This window comes from Pseudorca crassidens, chromosome 11 (genome assembly GCF_039906515.1).
Source record: "Pseudorca crassidens isolate mPseCra1 chromosome 11, mPseCra1.hap1, whole genome shotgun sequence".
In the NCBI taxonomy this organism is placed as follows: domain Eukaryota; kingdom Metazoa; phylum Chordata; class Mammalia; order Artiodactyla; family Delphinidae; genus Pseudorca; species Pseudorca crassidens.
This window is the reverse complement of record NC_090306.1, coordinates 49,233,418-49,251,365: the sequence shown is the minus strand read 5'-3', so window position 1 is coordinate 49,251,365 and position 17,948 is coordinate 49,233,418. Positions and strand designations below refer to the sequence as shown.

Below are 17,948 nucleotides of genomic sequence, written 5' to 3'. Positions count from 1 at the left end.
GCCCTGGTCTGGGAGGATCCCACATGCCGTGGAGCAGTTAGGCCCACGAGCCACAACTACTGAGCCTGCTCATCCAAAGCCTGTGCCCCACAACAAGAGAGGCCGCGACAGTAAGAGGCCCGCGCACCGCGATGAAGAGTGGCCCCCACTCGCCACAACCGGAGAAAGCCCTCGCACAGAAACGGAGACCCAACACAGCCAAAACTAAATAAATTAATAAACTCCTACCCCCAACATCTTCTTTAAAAAAAAATAATTAATAAATAAACAAATGGGACCTAATGAAACTTAAAAGCTTTTGCACAGCAAAGGAAACCATAAACAAGACGAAAAGACAACCCTCAGAATGGGAGAAAATATTTGCAAATGAAGAAATGGACAAAGGATTAATCTCCAAAATACACAAGCAGCTCATGCAGCTCAATATCAAAAAACAAACAACCCAACCCAAAAATGGGCAGAAGACCTAAATAGACATTTCTGCAAAGAAGATATACAGATTGCCAACAAACACTTGAAAGGACACTCAACATCACTAATCATTAGAGAAATGCAAATCAAAACTACAATGAGGTATCACTTCACACTGGTCAGAATGGCATCATCAAAAAATCTACAAACAATAAATGGTGGAGAAGGTGTGGAGAAAAGGCAACCCTCTTGCACTGTTGGTGGGAATGTAAATTGATACAGCCACTATGGAGAACAGTATGGAGGTTCCTTAAAAAACTAAAAATAGAACTACCATATGACCCAGCAATCCCACTACTGGGCATATACCCTGAGAAAACCATAATTCAAAAAGAGTCATGTACCACAATGTTCATTGCAGCACTATTTACAACAGCCAGGACATGGAACCAACCTAAGTGTCCATCGACAGATGAATGGATAAAGCAGATGTGGCACATACATACAACGGAATATTACTCAGCCATAAAAAGAAATGAGGGCTTCCCTGGTGGCACAGTGGTTGACAGTCGGCCTGCCGATGCAGGGGACACGGGTTCGTGCCCCGTTCCGGGAAGATCCCACATGCCGCAGAGCGGCTGGGCCCGTGAGCCACAGCCGCTGAGCCTGCGCGTCCGGAGCCTGTGCTCCGCAACGGGAGAGGCCACAGCAGTGAGGGGCCCGCGTACCGCAAAAAAAAAAAAAAGAAAAAAAAAAAGAAATGAAACTGAGTTATTTGTAGTGAGGTGGATGGACCTAGAGTCTGTCATACAGAGTGAAGTAAGTCAGAAGGAGAAAAACAAATACCGTATGCTAACACATATATATGGAATCTAAAAAAAAAAAAAAGTGGAACCTAGGAGCAGGACAGGAATAAAGACACAGACGTAGAGAATGGACTTGAGGACATGGGGAGGGGGAAGGGTAAGCTGGGATATAGTAAGAGAGTAGCATTGACATATATACACTACCAAACGTGAAATAGATAGCTAGCGGGAAGCAGCTGCACAGCACAGGGAGATCAGCTCAGTGCTTTGCAACCACCTAGAGGAGTGGGATAAGGAGGGTGGGAGGGAGACACAAGACGGAGGGGATATGGGGATATACATATGCATATAGCTGATTCACTTTGTTATACAGCAGAAACTAACACAACACTGTAAAGCAATTAAAATCCAATAAAGATGCTTAAAAAAAAAGCAAGAAGAGAAAAATACAAATAAAAGTTGTTATTTATAAAAAAAAAAAGAATCTATGTGCCTGCTAAAATTACAGCAAAGTATTATGAACCCAAGTGCCTCTAATATCAACTTTTCGCATAGATGTCCTGTCTGAGAGTATAAATGCACAGCAAATTACGTGACATAAGCAAAAAAAAAAAGAGAGAAAAAAATCAAGGTCTTTAAGTGCTGAAAGCAAAAACAGGTGAGTAAAATTAGTGTGGGATGAGAAAGTTAGGTATAGGTTACTGCTTTACTAACCTGACCCCTCTTAAGAGTGTTAACAATAAAACAATTATTATTAATAATAAGTATTATTTAGTGTATATCAGGTATCAGGCACCATACTAAGTGCATTATTATTCAAGCAACTAAGAGTTTTACAAAGTTGAAGTGGATTCAAAAGCCTACAGTCCTCTTAAAAAAAAAAATTTCTGGGAGCACATTGGTTTGGTACTTCAAAAAGGACTTGCAGTATTTGGAATGGATTTGCTTTGGAGAAAAAGAAAACAAAGGTCGCCCTTGAGGTCTGATTTCTCCCATCACACTCGCCCCAGGGATAGGATTTTACAGCTTTAAGTTGATGCTTTAATACTACCAACAGGTTCTCCCAGCAGCCTTCCCCTTGAAAGGTTGAGGCAGGTTAATTCCTACTGGGTGTCAAGTTCAGCACCTCACCCTCCTCATATCCTGCCTATATCAACTCTTCCTCCACTTTTTGGCTCTGCCACTGTAAGAACAGCTACCTTTTCTTTACTCAGCTCCTGATATGCTGGCCCTTTACACTCATAAAATCTATTCCTCACAACAACCCTAAAAGGGGTATTTTTATCCCTCCCCCACTCCCTTTTTTTTTCCCTCAGATAAAGATGGAGAGGATCAGAGAGTTAAATCACTCTTCCATACGTAACAAGGGATCAAAATTTGAACCCATGTCTAATTCTGCAGCCTATGTTCTTTCCACTGCATTCCACTTTGAAACATCTTAAAGGCAGGGTCCCAACTCCTCTCTGTATTTGCCCAAACCAGAACCTAGGAGGCATTCAATACCTATTTGCAAAGTAAATACAATGACATCATTTTCTCTACTCCCCCTCCTCCTCCCTTGACTCCCTAGATGCAGGTAATCTCAAGAAGGCTGGAAAATAATTGGGTGGTTGACTTTTGAAGTGTGACTGGCCAGCTATGAAACAGTAACCTTACTTTGGAACAATAAGTTTAAGTCTTTGATTTTCTAAATGTATCTAAAGTAAACTTTAGATGGCAATGTAAAAAAGTTAAGAAATCTCTAGTGCAATGTCCCTGGGATTAGAGAAAAATTGGTCAGCAGATGGTGTCCCTATTTAACCCACAACAGTGGTTCTTAACATTTTTGGGATCGTGGGTCTCTCTGAGAATATCATGGAGCTATGAACTCTCTCCCCAGAAAAATGCACTTAGGGGCATACACATACGGTTTCATAGTCCATGTCAGGAATTTCTACACTCTGAAGTCCACCCATGTATGAAGGTTAAGAACCCTTTCCATCAAAGGGTAGGATTGCAAAACTTGTTTTTAACAGGAGGGAAGAGGGCAGGGCACAACCCTTAAAGAATGACAGAGCTGTTGTGGACACGACATAAACTGGTTAAAACCTGGTTAGAACCGATTAGGCCCAAGATGGAAGAAGATTCAACTTCCAGTAGATCTTGAGCCTCATTATACGCTCATTGTAATACATTAGCGTATGCTACATAACACACCCACGGGCACCATGACTGTTCCAAGGCTAACTATAAAAGGCCAAAAAGTGGGCAGTGGCCCAAATCCTGGAAATCCCCACCCCTTCTCCAAAATAGTTGGAATAATCCTCCCACTCATTAGCCTATGAAATTACCCAGCCCATAAAAACTAACCACCCATATTTCCTGGCTGCTCTCACCTTTTGAGACAGACTGTATTCTGTCTACGGAACGTGTATCTCCCAGGGCCTCTCCCCTTCTGAGATGGCCCACACTCTATGGAGTGTGTGTCTCTCTCTCAACAAATCTACTTCTTACCTATCACTTTGCCTCTCGCCGGATTGCTTCTTCAGTGAGACATAAAGAACCTGAGCTTCATTAAGTCCTGAGACCAGGAGTGCAATTTCAATTAAAAGGCAGTGGGTTCGAGTCCCAGCCTGCGGGTTCAAGTCCCAAGCTGAGTTTTGGCGGGGTTCAAATCCCATCTGAGTTGTGCAGTTTCAGCAGGTATGCCTTAATTAACATGGCTCTTTAAAACTCTGCTTCACCTGGACTCTCAATTCCTCATATTACTGCATAATTTACCTAAAATATCAAAGGATCTGTCAGACCAGTGCGCGTGACGGAAAGGGCAAACTCCTAACCCAACTCCTCACTCACGCCGCAAGCAAACGTAGTGCTGAAAGGGGCCTCAGCGCTTCCTCTGATGGAAACTGAGGCTCAGACACCCACACCCGCCCTCACAAGAATCTGCCTTTAACTCTGCACTTGGTGCCTGAACCCCGCCCCCGACCTGGGCTGAACCCGGAGCTCCCTAGCGGAGCGGCACCAAGGCCCCACCCTGGCCGCCGGCTCTCAGACACCCCCCACCGCACCCTCCGCAGACGCCCAGCCCCCAGGCTCACGGCTCCTACTTGTCTCCAACGTCTGCAAGAGCATAAGCTGGCACTTCTGGTTGTTGGTGAAGAAGCTGGAGAGGAACCCTTGCTGTGGCTTCCCCTGAGCCAACCGCTCCGGGAAAACCTGGCACCCGACGTGTTGCTGCTGCAGCTGCTCCCCCGCAGCGGGGCCCGGGCCGCGTTCATCCGGAGCTCCTGCCATGCCGCCCACGGACTTTGCAGCTGCTTCCGCCCGCCTCAGGCGGCCCGGGGGGAGACAGGGAAAGGCAACCTCCCTCCCGCCTACCCACAGCCCAGGCCCTCCCTCCGCCGAGCCGACCTGGCGCCAGCCGGGCGACGGCCGCAGGGGTCCACAAGCCCGGAGACCGAAGGAGCGCTGGGCCACAGGCGCCAGGAGGGAAGACGGTAACGGGGCGGGGCGACGGCTGCTAGGCGGGCAAGGGGCGGGGCCAAGCGCCTGCTGGCTGAGCTGGGGTTAGCGAGTACCCTCGCAGGCTACAACCCGCCCGATGTGGGCGCGGCCTTCGCCGCTCAGCGTGCTTGTGCCGTCCCCATAAGCCTTGTTCCGCAGCCCTGCTTACTCGTGCACACTCCGTCGTTACCTCCTGACCAGTACTGGCCATTAAATACCCTTCTCCCTCTGAAGGTTTCTGCCATCTTCGCACTCCCTGTTTTGTCCACCAGCAGGCCAATTGCAGCCTCTGGTCCACCTCTCTCTCTTGACGCCCCAAGCCATATTAAAAGCCCTGTTTTTCAGAAACGTTTGAAAGCTGCAATTATAATGAATGGTCGCGTCAATACCCTCAAAATATAAGACCCAACTACTTTTTTTCTGCCTCTTCTAGGCCCATTCGCCCACCCTACTCTTTTGCCACTGCAAATAACTCTCTGATAATTGATGAAATAAAATTCATATTTTATGGCAAGGCAAGAAAAATTTAAACAAAATTTTTCTCTGCCAGTTTGGGCCTCCTCCCTCCCCCTTAGAGTATATTGTGCATCTGCATTAACCAGACCTCCTTAGAAGATATTCCTTCTTAATCTTGTATAGGGTCAGGATGACCCACTACTCCATAACTCCTTGGGAGATAACCTTCCTTCTGTCAATAATTCATTTGACGTCTAATACTTTGTCTCAAAAACTTCTTTAACTGTGCTGTGATTTCTAGTGGGTGAAACAGTGCTCAGAGCTTTCTGAAAGACTGTCTCCCAGGTTATAATCCTCAGATTCGCTCAAATAAAATTTTCCATTTCTTTCTTAGATCGACTATTAATTTTTTCATCAACATAACAAAATACAACCTTTTTACTTATAACTCCAAGCCTTAACTCATATTTCCATCTTTAAGCCCCCATCCTCAGTCCTTATGATCCAGGTCCTGATCAAATCTTCCTAATCCACAGGGCCTTCCCAGATACCTTAATCAAAATTAATCTCTCCTGATCTCCCAATGTACAAAGTACTTCATACCTATTATGGCTTCATCACTGCCTGACAGGTTTTAACTAATTTGTGTTTCTCTTTTCCCAGTAAATTTACTCAGTTCAACTCACACATTTATTCAGTACTTGCTATGATGGGCCAGGCATGGCAGCAGAAACAGGATAATAAGAGAATTTCTAAGGTTGAGAGGAGCATATGATTTATGTAAGAAATGTATCTAATTCATAAAGGTTCAAGAGACATTGAGGATTATGAACAGTACCTATGTGTCATAGGTGCTCAATAAATATCTAAATTGAGTGAGATGCTAGGATTACTCGTTTGAAAAATAATATTATGAACACCTTCTATGTACATAGACTACTAAAGCTGTAACAAAAAAAAGCTACTTTTTATTGAGCTCACCTGCAATACATTATTTCTAATCCCTACCACAACCCTGCAAAATAAATATTGTTATCACTATATTTTTCAGATAAAGAAAGTGGGCTCAGCGAAACTGAATAATCCAGGACCACACAACTAGCTCTTAATCTAGTTAGAGGACTAAAATATACACATATGGAAAACTAGACCATTTCAAGTTAGTGTAATTAGTCTGGAATTCTCAGGGAAGGCTAGATAGAAAAGATGGGGCCTGAAATGGACCACAGACTGTAAACATTTGAAATACTATTCAGCTATATGAATAAGCAAAAAATGCAAATTCAAAGCTCTCATTTCCCCGCACCAAATTAGCAAACATTTTTTCAATGTTCATTGCTGAAAGCAACAGAGAGAAAACTAGAAAATTGTACACCAAGATATGATCAGTAGTTGTCTAGGTATCAGAATATTTTTATTATTTTTCCAAATTTTCCTAATATTCTACAATAAGCATGTACTACCTTTATAATCAGAAAGGTATACTTTTAAAAAATTGAGTAGCCTTTGGATGGCATATATGTTAACTTCATCCATTTATACCATAAAGACATAGGAGTGGAATGGGACGGCATTAGGGGAGAGAGAGGGAAGTGCAAATACAAATTACTAAGGTAAAAAGAGAAAAATAATCACCACAAAGAAATGAGAACATGGGCAAAGACTTAGCTATAAGGATTTTCATTTCTCCATTGCAGTACTAATTAAGAACAAAAAGGATAGAAGCTGTTTTAACAAAAAGTGCAATGGAAAACATACAACCATGTTGTTTTTTAAATGAAATATGTTCATAAAAGCTTTTTAGGTTACAAAATAGCATGTACAAGCTGGAAGTTTATTATATGCACAGAGAGGGTCTGGAAGACTGCTGCAAAGTGTTTTTAGTGGTTGTTTCTGGGTGGATATGTAACCGAGCAGGACCCTATGGGGCCTTCCCAGGACGGACCCCCTCCCCCATATCCTCGCTGTAGCTCCTCTGAAATACCTAGATAATAGTATCTGATGCACACTTCCTGAGTTACAGATGCTAAAACCACCACCAGATGGAAGAAATTACTTGATGATGATGAGCCCCCAGACCCTATAGGCCCCTAAGGATTGATAATGTTAACCGCCCTATTATCTCAACATCAACCAGAGAATTGTGCAGGACCTGATCACATACCCTGCAACCAGTCTCCCACACCTGGCTTTTAAAAATGCTTTGCTGAAACCCTTCCAGGAGTTCAGGGTATTTTGAGCAGGAGCTCTGTCCCTTCTCCTTGCTGGGCCCTGCAACATACCTTTCTCTGCTCCAAACTCCCACGTTCTGGTTTGGGCTCACTGTGCATCAGGCACATGAGCGAAAGATGAAATTTGGGAGTTTTGTTTTGTTTGCACCTGTGTGTGCTTGCCTTCATTCTCTAAAGCAAAAATAGTTGTTTTATAGTAAGTTGTTTGAAGCTGCTTAAATAAATCACAGCAACAAATGAAGTTGCATATAACTTTAAAGTGCTTTCTAGCTTTGTTTTTTCGCAACTAATAAATCCACTTCTCCAGGGCCGCCAAAACTTGGGGGACATTATAGCCTTTCCTTAGTGATCCAGTCATTTTGAATACAGGGAAAGAACAAAACAGTCTCCACCACTCTCCGCGGGAACACGCCACACTCGGCCCGGTAATCGCACACCGCTGGGAAACGCAACCCACCAACAAACACACCTACTTCCAGCAGGAGTCAGCCCTCCGAACCCGGAAGTGAATGGGAGAAGGCACGCAGCATTCTGGGAAGATTTAAAGGAGCCGGGTTGGTGTGGCTGGCTGTTACCGGGGCAACCAGAGGCGCTTGGCGGTTATCCGTGGTTTGGCGCCGTTAGCTGGACAGTCTGAGACGCTCAGAGGCCATGTGGGATGAGCGAAGAGGGAAGAAGGGCCCTTTCAGGAGACAGTTGTCCTGTCAGGTTATCTAGTCGTGCCCTAGGCGGGAGCGCCAGCTCTGAGAATCTGGGTCACGACCCCCTCCTTCTTTCAGCCTTTCGGCCAAATGAAGTAGCCCAGCGGCTCCTGTCATTTCTTTACTTTACTTTTCTGCTCCTCTCAGAAAATGTAAGTTAAGAATTTCTGATTAACACTGTAATGTGTTCTAATATCAACGTGAAATTCTTGTTTAAGGACATTTTATGGGGCCACAAATTGAGAACTTAAAATTCACAAATTTTAGACTGCCCCTTGAGATATGGTAAGGGCATAAGGATTTTAGATGAAGAAATTTTGGGGAAATTACTTTCCCCAAAAGGAATTTTTGAATTCCGTTAGGGAAATAATGTGAATATTTTTTTCCATGTAATGAACAGAAAATAGAGTGTGTGGGATTAATCACTTGTAACAGTGATCACAGTGTAATTCTGGCCACAAAGGGACATTAATTACCACCCTCCTCCCTCTCCATGCTAAACTCCCCCATTTATGTTCCAGCTAACTTTTAATTTCTGCAGTACTATGCTTTTTCAAGTCTGCTCCTTTTGCAAATGGTAAAAATGCTCTTCCTTGCCTTAATTTTCTTTGTTCAAATCCTCATTTAGGTATTATGTCCTTTACAGTCCTTCCCTGGGACTTTTGTCCACCTCCCATTCAAGATAGAATATGCTCTTCTTTATGAACATTTGCATATTTATCATAGTAATTATGATTCATTTAGTGACATCTGTTCTTCCAACTTTGGAGACCTCCTTATGGGCAGGGCATATTTTATATTTATCTCAATTGCATTGAGGCTCGGCTCATTTGGTTCTCAACAGATATTTGTTGGATAAACGTAAACTACCTTTGTTAACTAGTCTAAAGGAATGTGAACTAAAATGAAATAAACAAGGGTAACCACTGAAATAAATTAATTAATTAATTAAATTGAGGACTTTTTTTTTGGCTGTGCAGGGTCTTAGTTGCAGCACATGGGATCTTCGTTGCCCCATGCGGGATCTTTAGCTGCGGTATGCGGGATCTAGTTCCCTGACCAGGGATCAAGCCCCGGACCCGCTGCATTGGGAGCACAGTCTTAACTGTGGACCACCAGGGAAGTCCTGAGGATATATATATTTTTTTGGCTTTGTTGGGTCTTTGTTGCTGCGCACAGGCTTTCTCTAGTTATGGAGAGTGGGGGCTACCCTTCGTTGCGGTGTGCGGGCTTCTCATTGTGGTGGCTTCTCTTGTGGAGCACAGGCTCTAGGCGCACGGGCTTCAGTAGTTGTGGCTCACGGGCTCAGTAGTTGTGGCTCGTGGGCTCTAGAGCACAGGCTCAGTAGTTGTGGCGCACAGGCTTAGTTGCTCCGTGGCATGTGGGATCTTCCCAGACCAGGGCTCAAACCCGTGTCCCCTGCATTGTCAGGCAGATTCTTAACCACTGAGCCACCAGGGAAGCCCCTGAGGATATTTTTTAAAAGAAGAAAATAAAACTCACCAGTCATCCAGAAGTAACTTAAAATTTTCATATATTACATGTTATTTTCTCTGCATAAATATTTTTTGCATAGTTGAGTATATTTGGGGAAAACCATTTTAAGTCCTGCTTTTTCACATGTATATGATATAATTCTGTTACTAAAATCTTAGCAACAAAGACAGCATTGAAGACCTTAATGTAAATCATCTGTAATGAGTTGAAGAAACAGGGATGAAGTGGACGCAGCATGTGAAGACAATTCTTTCAAGAAGTTTGGCTGTAAAGGAGAAGAGAAAGGTCAGTAGCCGGAGGAGAATGGCAAGTGAAAGAAAAATGTTAGTTTCTCTGTAAGGAGAACAGACAGTGATGTTTGTTAGTATAAGAGAAAAAAACCTGGTAGTTAAAGATACTGCCAAGAAAGAGAATAACTGATTGAATGATTCCATAAAGAAAGAGGAGATGACAGGGAGATCAGCTCGGTGCTTTGTGACCGCCTGGAGGGGTGGGATAGGGAGGGTGGGAGGGAGGGAGATGCAAGAGGGAAGAGATATGGGAACATATGTATATGTATAACTGATTCACTTTGTTATAAAGCAGAACCTAACACACCATTGTAAAGCAATTATACCCCAATAAAGATGTAAAAAAAAAAAAAAAAGAGGAGATGAGATCCATAGATCAGGTACATAAATTAGCTTAGATAGGAGGCAGAACTAGGAAAGAGGATGTCAAGGTGGGTATGGATGTTAGTAATTTTTAAACTATTGAAAATCGGCAAAAGAGTAACAAAAATATGTCAAAAGATATATATAAAAATGGCCAATAAATAGGTATGTTCAGCCACATTAGCTAAAAATATAAATGGCATATTAAATGCCTATTAAATTGGCAAAGATGAAAAAGAAATTAGTATATGCATTGGGCAAGTGTTCAGTGAAACAAGCATTGCAGGTGGGGATAGAAATTCGTACATGTCCCCCTTCCCCAGGCATTTTAGAAATATGTATCAAAATCCTTAAAATATATACTTTAACTAAGCAACTATACTTCCAGGATGTTCTCAAAAGGAAATAATCAAAACTGCATACGTGTGTTAAGCTGGGTGGAGTTCATTTCAGTCTGTCCACCAAAAAAGATAGGTTATTATATTACACCCATACTTCTTAGACTTGGATAATATTGTTGCAGATAAGAGAAGTTCACTCATACTAGTTTAAGTAAGAGCATCTGCAGGTTATCTAGGAAGGGAATGTAGAGTTGCAGTCTGACTGACTACCCTGATACGCAGTTAGTGGGATGCTTTGTACCATTTAAAATGATGATGTAGGGCTTCCCTGGTGGCGCAGTGGCTAAGAATCTGTCTGCCAATGCAGGGGACACGGGTTCGAGCCCTAATCCGGGAAGATCCCACATCCGCGGAGCCAGTGGGAATCTCTTCTGATTAGCTCCTGAGTCCTTTGACACAACTCTCTAAGTCTCTGATAGCTTCCTTGCCTTCTAAATGACAAGATGTTCCAGACTCATCTTCAGCATTTCCTGCCCCAGACATGGAACCAGCCATTTCTCCAAGGAACCCTGGTTCTTTTGAGTGGGAAATGGTTATTTTAGAGGCCACAATGTGCTAAAGACATTTATTGCTACTGAGTGGTTCATTGTTTCTAGACCTTTCCAGTTAGTGGAGCTAGGAAATGTGTCCTTGTTGGTTAAAGATACAACGCAACATGAGTTTATACTAATATGTCCAATTCAAAATCAGGACTACCCGCATCAATCTCAAATCTGTCTGCTTTTACCCATGCCTAAACTACAACAATTGCTCATTTGCTTTATCCCACCACGTACAAACAACAGTCTCAGAGCAACAGTCTTGGCACTACCACCACAGTATGATTACTGAAAACTGTTATTTGTTGGGGGCGGGGGTGGGCTTTTTGTAACTCCTTTTGTTATCAGGATATATTCTAATAGGGATGTGTAGTCAATTACAGTGTTTTAAAGTCACTTAGATTCCTCGTGTGATTATGCCACCAACTCAATACATAGTTAGGTTAAATTGTTTATTCTTGATTTCAATTTTTAGGCATTATTATTATTATTTTTTTTTTTTTGCGGTACGCGGGCCTCTCACCGCTGCGGCCTCTCCCGCTGCGGAGCAACAGGCTCCAGACACGCAGGCCCAGCGGCCATGGCCCACAGGCCCAGCCGCTCCGCGGCACACGGGATCCCCCCGGACCCGGGCACGAACCCGTGTCCCCTGCATCGGCAGGCGGACTCTCAACCACTGCGCCACCAGGGAAGCCCAGGCATTATATTTTTTAACTTAACTTTGGTTTCTAACTATATAAAATATTTACATGGTTCTAAAGTCAAGTTTATAGGACAAAGGCTATTAGAAAAAAATCTAGCTTCTACCCCTGTCCTTTCTGTGCTTATCCCTCCCTTGCCATATAAACAACCATTCATTTTACTGGTTATCCTTCTATTTTTAGATATATAAGCAATTATATTCTTTCTTTTAAAATAAATGGTATGCTACTGTGCAGTCAATTCACTCATTTAAAATGTAAATGTCCATTGACAGATGAATGGATAAAAAAGACGTGGTATAATTATACAATGGAATATTACTCAGCCATAAAAAAGAATGAAACAATGTCATCTGCCGCATCATGGATGGACCTAGAGATTATCATACAAAGTGAAGTAAGCCAGTCAGAGAAAGACAATATCATATGATATCGCTTATATGTGGAATCTAAAAAAAATGACACAGGGCTTCCCTGGTGGCGCAGTGGTTGAGAGTCCGCCTGCCAATGCAGGCGGCATGGGTTCGTGCCCCGGTTGGGGAGGATCCCATATGCCGCGGAGCGGCTGGTCCCGTGGGCCATGGCCGCTAAGCCTGCGCGTCCGGAGCCTGTGCTCCGCAACGGGAGAGGCCACAGCGGTGAGAGGCTCGTGTACCGCAAAAAAAAAAAAAAAAAAAAAAAAAAAATGATACAAATGAACTTATATACAAAACAGAAATAGACCCACAGACATAGAAGACAAACTTATGGTTACCAAAGGAGAAGTTGGGAGGGATAAATTAGGAGTTTGTGATTAACATATACACACTACTATATATAAAGTAGATAACCAACAAGGACCTACTGTATAGCACAGGGAACTATACTCAATATTCTGTAATAACTTATAAGGGAAAAGAATCTGTGGAAAAAAAATATATATATATATGTATAACTGAATCAGTTTGCTGTACACATGAAACTAACATAACATTGTAAATCAACTATACTTCAATAAAAAATAAAAATAACTGTACAATTTAATGGTTTTTAGTATATTCACAAAGTTATGCAACAATCCACAATTTTAGAACATTTTAATTATCCCCAAAAGACACCCTGCCTGCCTTAGTCATTCCCTCTCAATCCCCCCATCTTCCCTAGCCCTAAGTAACCACTCATCTATTGATACTTTCTATCTCTACAGATTTGCTTATTCTGAATATTTCATATAAATGGAATCATACAATATGTGTTCTTTTGTGTTTGGCTTTTTTAATTTACCATAATGTTTTCAAGGTTCATCCATATTGTATGTGTATCAGTACTTTGTTCCTTTTTTATTGCGGAATATGTTCCATCGTATGGATACACCACATGTTACTTATCTATTCATCAGTTGATGGACATTTGGGTTGTTTCCACTTTTTGGCTATTGTGAATAATGCTGCTCTGAACATTTGTGTACAAGTTACTGTGTAGTGTAAGCTTATATTTTCATTTCTCTTGAGTAGAATTGCTGGGTCATATGATAACCCCATGTTTAACATTTAGAGGAACTGCCAGACTGTTTTCCAAAGCAGCTGTACCATTTTACATTCCCACCAGCAATGTGAGTTCCAATTTCTCCACATTCCTGCCACATTTGTTCTTACCCATCTTTTTTATTATAGCCATCCTAGTGGGAGTGAGATGTTAATTCACTGTGGGGTTTTTTTGTTTGTTTGTTTGTGTTTATTTTTTGGCTGCATTGGGTCTTCATTGCTGCGTGTGGGCTTTCTCTAGTTGCAGCCAGTGCGGGCTACTCTTCGTTGCAGCGCATGGGCTTCTCATTGCGGTGGCTTCTCTTGTCGTGGAGCACGGGCTCTAGGCACGCGGGCTTCAGTAGTTGTGGCACGCAGGCTCAGTAGTTGTGGCGCACGGGCTTAGTTGCTCTGCAGCATGTGGGATCTTCCTGGACCAGGGATCAAACCCATGTCCCCTGTGTTGGCAGGTGGATTCTTAACCACTGCACCACCAGGGAAGTCCCACTCATTGTGGTTTTGATTTGCATTTTCTAATACTAATGATGCAGAGCATCTTTTTATGTGCTTATTGGCTATTTGTATATCTTCTTTGGAGAAATGTCAGTTCAAATCCTTCACCCAATTATCAATTGGGTTATTTGTCTTTCTATTGCTGTTATAAGAGTTCTTTATATCTTCTGGATACAAGTTCCTTATCAATGTGTATTTACAAATATTCTCTCCCATTCTGTTGTCTTTTCATTTTCTTGATGGTGTTCTTTGAAGCACAAAAGGTTTTTTTAATTGTTGTTATTTTGATGAAGTCTAATTTGTCTACTTGTTCTTTTGTTGCTATATTTTGGGCATCATGTCTAAGAAGGCTTTGCATAACCCAAGGTCACAAAGATTTACTCTGGTGTTTTATTCTAAAAGTTTTATAGTTTTAGTTATTACATTTCGATCTATGATTCATAGTTATGAATTAATTTTTGTGTATGGCATGAGGTAGGGGTCTAACTTCATTCCTTTGCATGTGAATATTCAATTGTCCTAGCACCACCTGTTGAAAAGACTTTTCTATTCTTTCCCTGATTTAATTGTGTTGGCACCATTGTTGAAAATCAGTTGACCATAAATGTAATGGTTTATTTCTGGACTCTCAATTTTATTCCATTGATCTATATATCTACCCTTATGCCAGTGCCACACTGTCTTGATTACTGTAACTTTGTAGTAAATTTGAACTCAGGAACTGAGTAGTCCTTCAACAATGTTCTTCTTTTTGAAGATTGTTTAGTTATTCTTGATTCCTTGCATTTCCATATAAATTATAAATTTCTGGAAAAAAAAAGCCAACTGGGATTTTGATAGGGATTGTGTTGAATTTGTAGGTAAATTTGGAAAGTATTGCCATCCATCTTAGCATTATTAAGTCTTCCAATCCATGAATATTTGATGTCTTTCAATTTATTCATGTCTTCTTTAATTTTATATATTTTTGTAGTTTTCAGAGTATAAGTTTTGCACTTTATGTTAAATTTATTCCTAAGTATTTTATTCTTTTTGATGCTATTGCAAAGGGAATTGTATTCTTTTTTTTTTTTTCAATTTTAGAAACTTGATCTATTTATTTTGGAATTTTGGATACATACTATCTCTTTTCAAGTCAATTCCAAAATTGAAATAAATAAAAACTATGATCCTATCCATAAAAATATTGAATCACTATGTTTACCACTGAAATTAATATAATGCTGTAAATCAACTAGACTTCAATTAAAAAGTAAGAAAAAATTATGATCCTGAGAAGGGGAACAATATAGCATTAGTATGGCAGGAAAATAAATGTTAAGGAATATCTGCTGTACAAGATCAATTGAAGAGGTATTACAGGGCCTTCCCTGGTGGCACAGTGGTTAAGAATCCACCTGCCAATGCAGGGAACTCAGGTTCGAGCCCTGGTCTGGGAAGATCCCACATGCCACAGAGCAACTAAGCCCATGTGCTACATCTACTGAACCTGCGCTCTAGAGCCCGTGCGTCACAGCTACTGAGCCCGTGTGCCACAACTACTGAAGTGCACGCGCCTAGAGTCCGCGCTCCGCAACAAGAGAAGCCACGGCAAAGAGAAGCCAGCGCACCGCAACAAAGAGTAGCCCCCGCTGTCCGCAACTAGAGAAAGCCCGTGTGCAGCAACGAAGACCCAACACAGCCAAAAATAAATAAATAAATTTTTTTTAAAAAAAAGAGGTATTACAGATGCATTTATAACTGTTTTCATACAATGTTATAACTGTCTAGTATCAGTGTTTCATCATTCCTTACTTAGGCCTCCAGCCTTCATTACTGTCCTTTACAAAGATTCATATAATTTAACAGAATTTTTTTTCTTAATTTCAAATCCCTCCTTGCTTTTTAACTTACCAGTAGAACTGAAGATCACTCCATTGTAGTAAATAAACATACTCCTCCTTCCTCTTTACAACTGCAATTATTTTCTTAGTTTATGGTTTAACTTCTTTACAAGGATTATATATTTATATGATTTAACAAAAAGTTGTTATTTTGGAATAAATTTTAAAAATAATGTTCCCATCAGATAATCACATTCATCACTAGTTAATTGATGCAACAAATGTTAATATATGAGATGGACTTCCCTGGTGGTCCAGCAGTTAAGACTCCGCACTTCCACTGCAGGGGGCGCGGGTTGAATCCCTGGTCGGGGAGCTAAGATCCCACATGCCACGAGGTACGGCCAAAATAATAATAATAATGATGATAATAATAATAATATATGAGAGGTGCTGATAATTGTCTGCCAGGTCACATCGTCTTCTAAGCGAACTTGCTTTGTGCACAGATTTTTTTCCCTAAAGGACCATTTACCGCACCATATAGCTACCTACCATCACCATCACTCATTGGGCGAGGGGATGTGGCACTATATCCAATATCAGTCCCCCTTCTCCCTTCTTCCATTCTTGTGGAAAATTTTATTTGTTTTAGGTATTTGTTTTATTTGTTAGATATCAGTGTCCAAATGCATTACTATACTTCCTCCTCAGCCTAAGAGGATTAATCTTGATTATTCTAAGTCATTCATGATAATTGCCATTTCCCTTGCCAACTCTGCCAATGAGATGCCAAGGGGAAATCTGCTGGAGGCCTTCTAAGAAAGTTGCTCTTTAAAAGGAACACATGATAGGCACAGTTTATTTCCTGTTTCCTGGTGTTGTCAACCCCTGAAGCTGTGGCAGACAACCTGGAATCATGAAAGAAGGCAGCTTCAGAGGAAAAGGTAACATGCTGAGGATGACAAAAAAAAAACAGAAAGATGGAAGGAACGTAGGTCCTTGATGAGGTCACTGAGGACATGCCCTTTCTCCAGATTGTTATATAAGATAGTAAATGTTTAAACAAATTTGAATTGGATTTTCTATTACTTTTGGCCAAGAGCATCACAACTGATAAAGCACATTTCTGACTCAAGAGTAGTCAATCCTTAGGCTGACAAGTTGGACACAGAAAAGTACAAGGTGTCACTCAATTACATTAATGCCAAGAATGGAGCTAAGGTCCACACATTTCTACTTAAATTTGGAAAAGTGAGTACCTTGGAAAATATCCCACTTCCTTAAAGAAAGATGTAGACCTTGACCTTTAGCCTAAACAGCATAATAGATACATTTGCACATTTTACCTGTCTGGCTACCCTTATAACAAACTAAAGAAGGAGACCCAAAAAATCATGGTTCTAAAGTCAAAACTGTACACAAATGCTTATCCAGAGAAGTGTCATTATCTCTTATATTCCTTCCACTCTGTTCCCACTCTCCCTCTATAGGTAAATTTCATTCGTTTCTGGTTTATTCTTTCAATATATCATTTTGTAAAAAATGAGCAGATACAGGTATATTATTTCCCCTTATTTGTAAAGGTTTTTTTTAAAATTTATTTATTTAATTTATTTATTTTTGGCTGCGTTGGGTCTTTGTTGCTGTGTGCAGGCTTTCTCTAGTGGTGGGGAGCGGGGGCTATTCTTCGTTGTGGTGCACGGGCTTCTCATTGCGGTGGCTTCTCTTGTTGCAGAGCACAGGCTCTAGGCGCGCGGGCTTGAGGAGCTATGGCACACAGGCTCAGTAGTTGTGGTGCACGGGCTTAGCTGCTCTGCGGCATGTGGGATCTTCCCAGACCAGGGCTCAAACCTGTGTCCCCTGCACTGGCAGGTGGATTCTTAACCACTGCACCACCAGGGAAGCCCTATTTCTCCTTATTTCTTACCCCAAATGTAGCATACTATTTATTCTTTTTTGTTCTTTGCTTTTTTCACTGAACAGTAAATCCTGAAAATCACTCCATAAAAGCTGCCTGGTAGCCTATGATGGGTATAGCACTCTAGTATGTATATTCAGTCTGTCTCCTATGTATACATATTGAGGTTAGCTCCAACATTTTGCAATTACAAGTACACTGCGACATATAATCTTATGCATATGTAGTTTTGTATTGTTGGAGATGGTTCTTCAGGATAAATTCCTACAGAATTGGGTCAAAGGGTAAATTCATATGTAGTTTTCTT

The 17,948-nt window shown here is 41.4% G+C and overlaps 1 protein-coding gene across 13 annotated transcripts in view; it reads right to left on the bottom strand.

Moving 5' to 3' along the window:
- Positions 1–17,948, bottom strand: part of ATP23 (ATP23 metallopeptidase and ATP synthase assembly factor homolog) — a 92,766-nt gene that overhangs the window by 16,366 nt on the left and 58,452 nt on the right. For 2 of the 13 annotated variants that reach the window (XM_067697166.1, XM_067697170.1), the window contains exons 1-2: positions 4,307–4,604; positions 3,711–3,777 (exon numbers count right to left, since the gene is read on the bottom strand). The exons of 2 other annotated variants lie outside the window; for them this stretch is intronic. In XM_067697166.1, coding sequence (XP_067553267.1) covers positions 3,711–3,777; positions 4,307–4,493 — 254 coding nt within the window. In that variant the 5' untranslated portion in view covers positions 4,494–4,604. 9 more of the 13 variants (XM_067697167.1, XM_067697168.1, XM_067697177.1 and 6 more) reach the window with 9 other exon arrangements.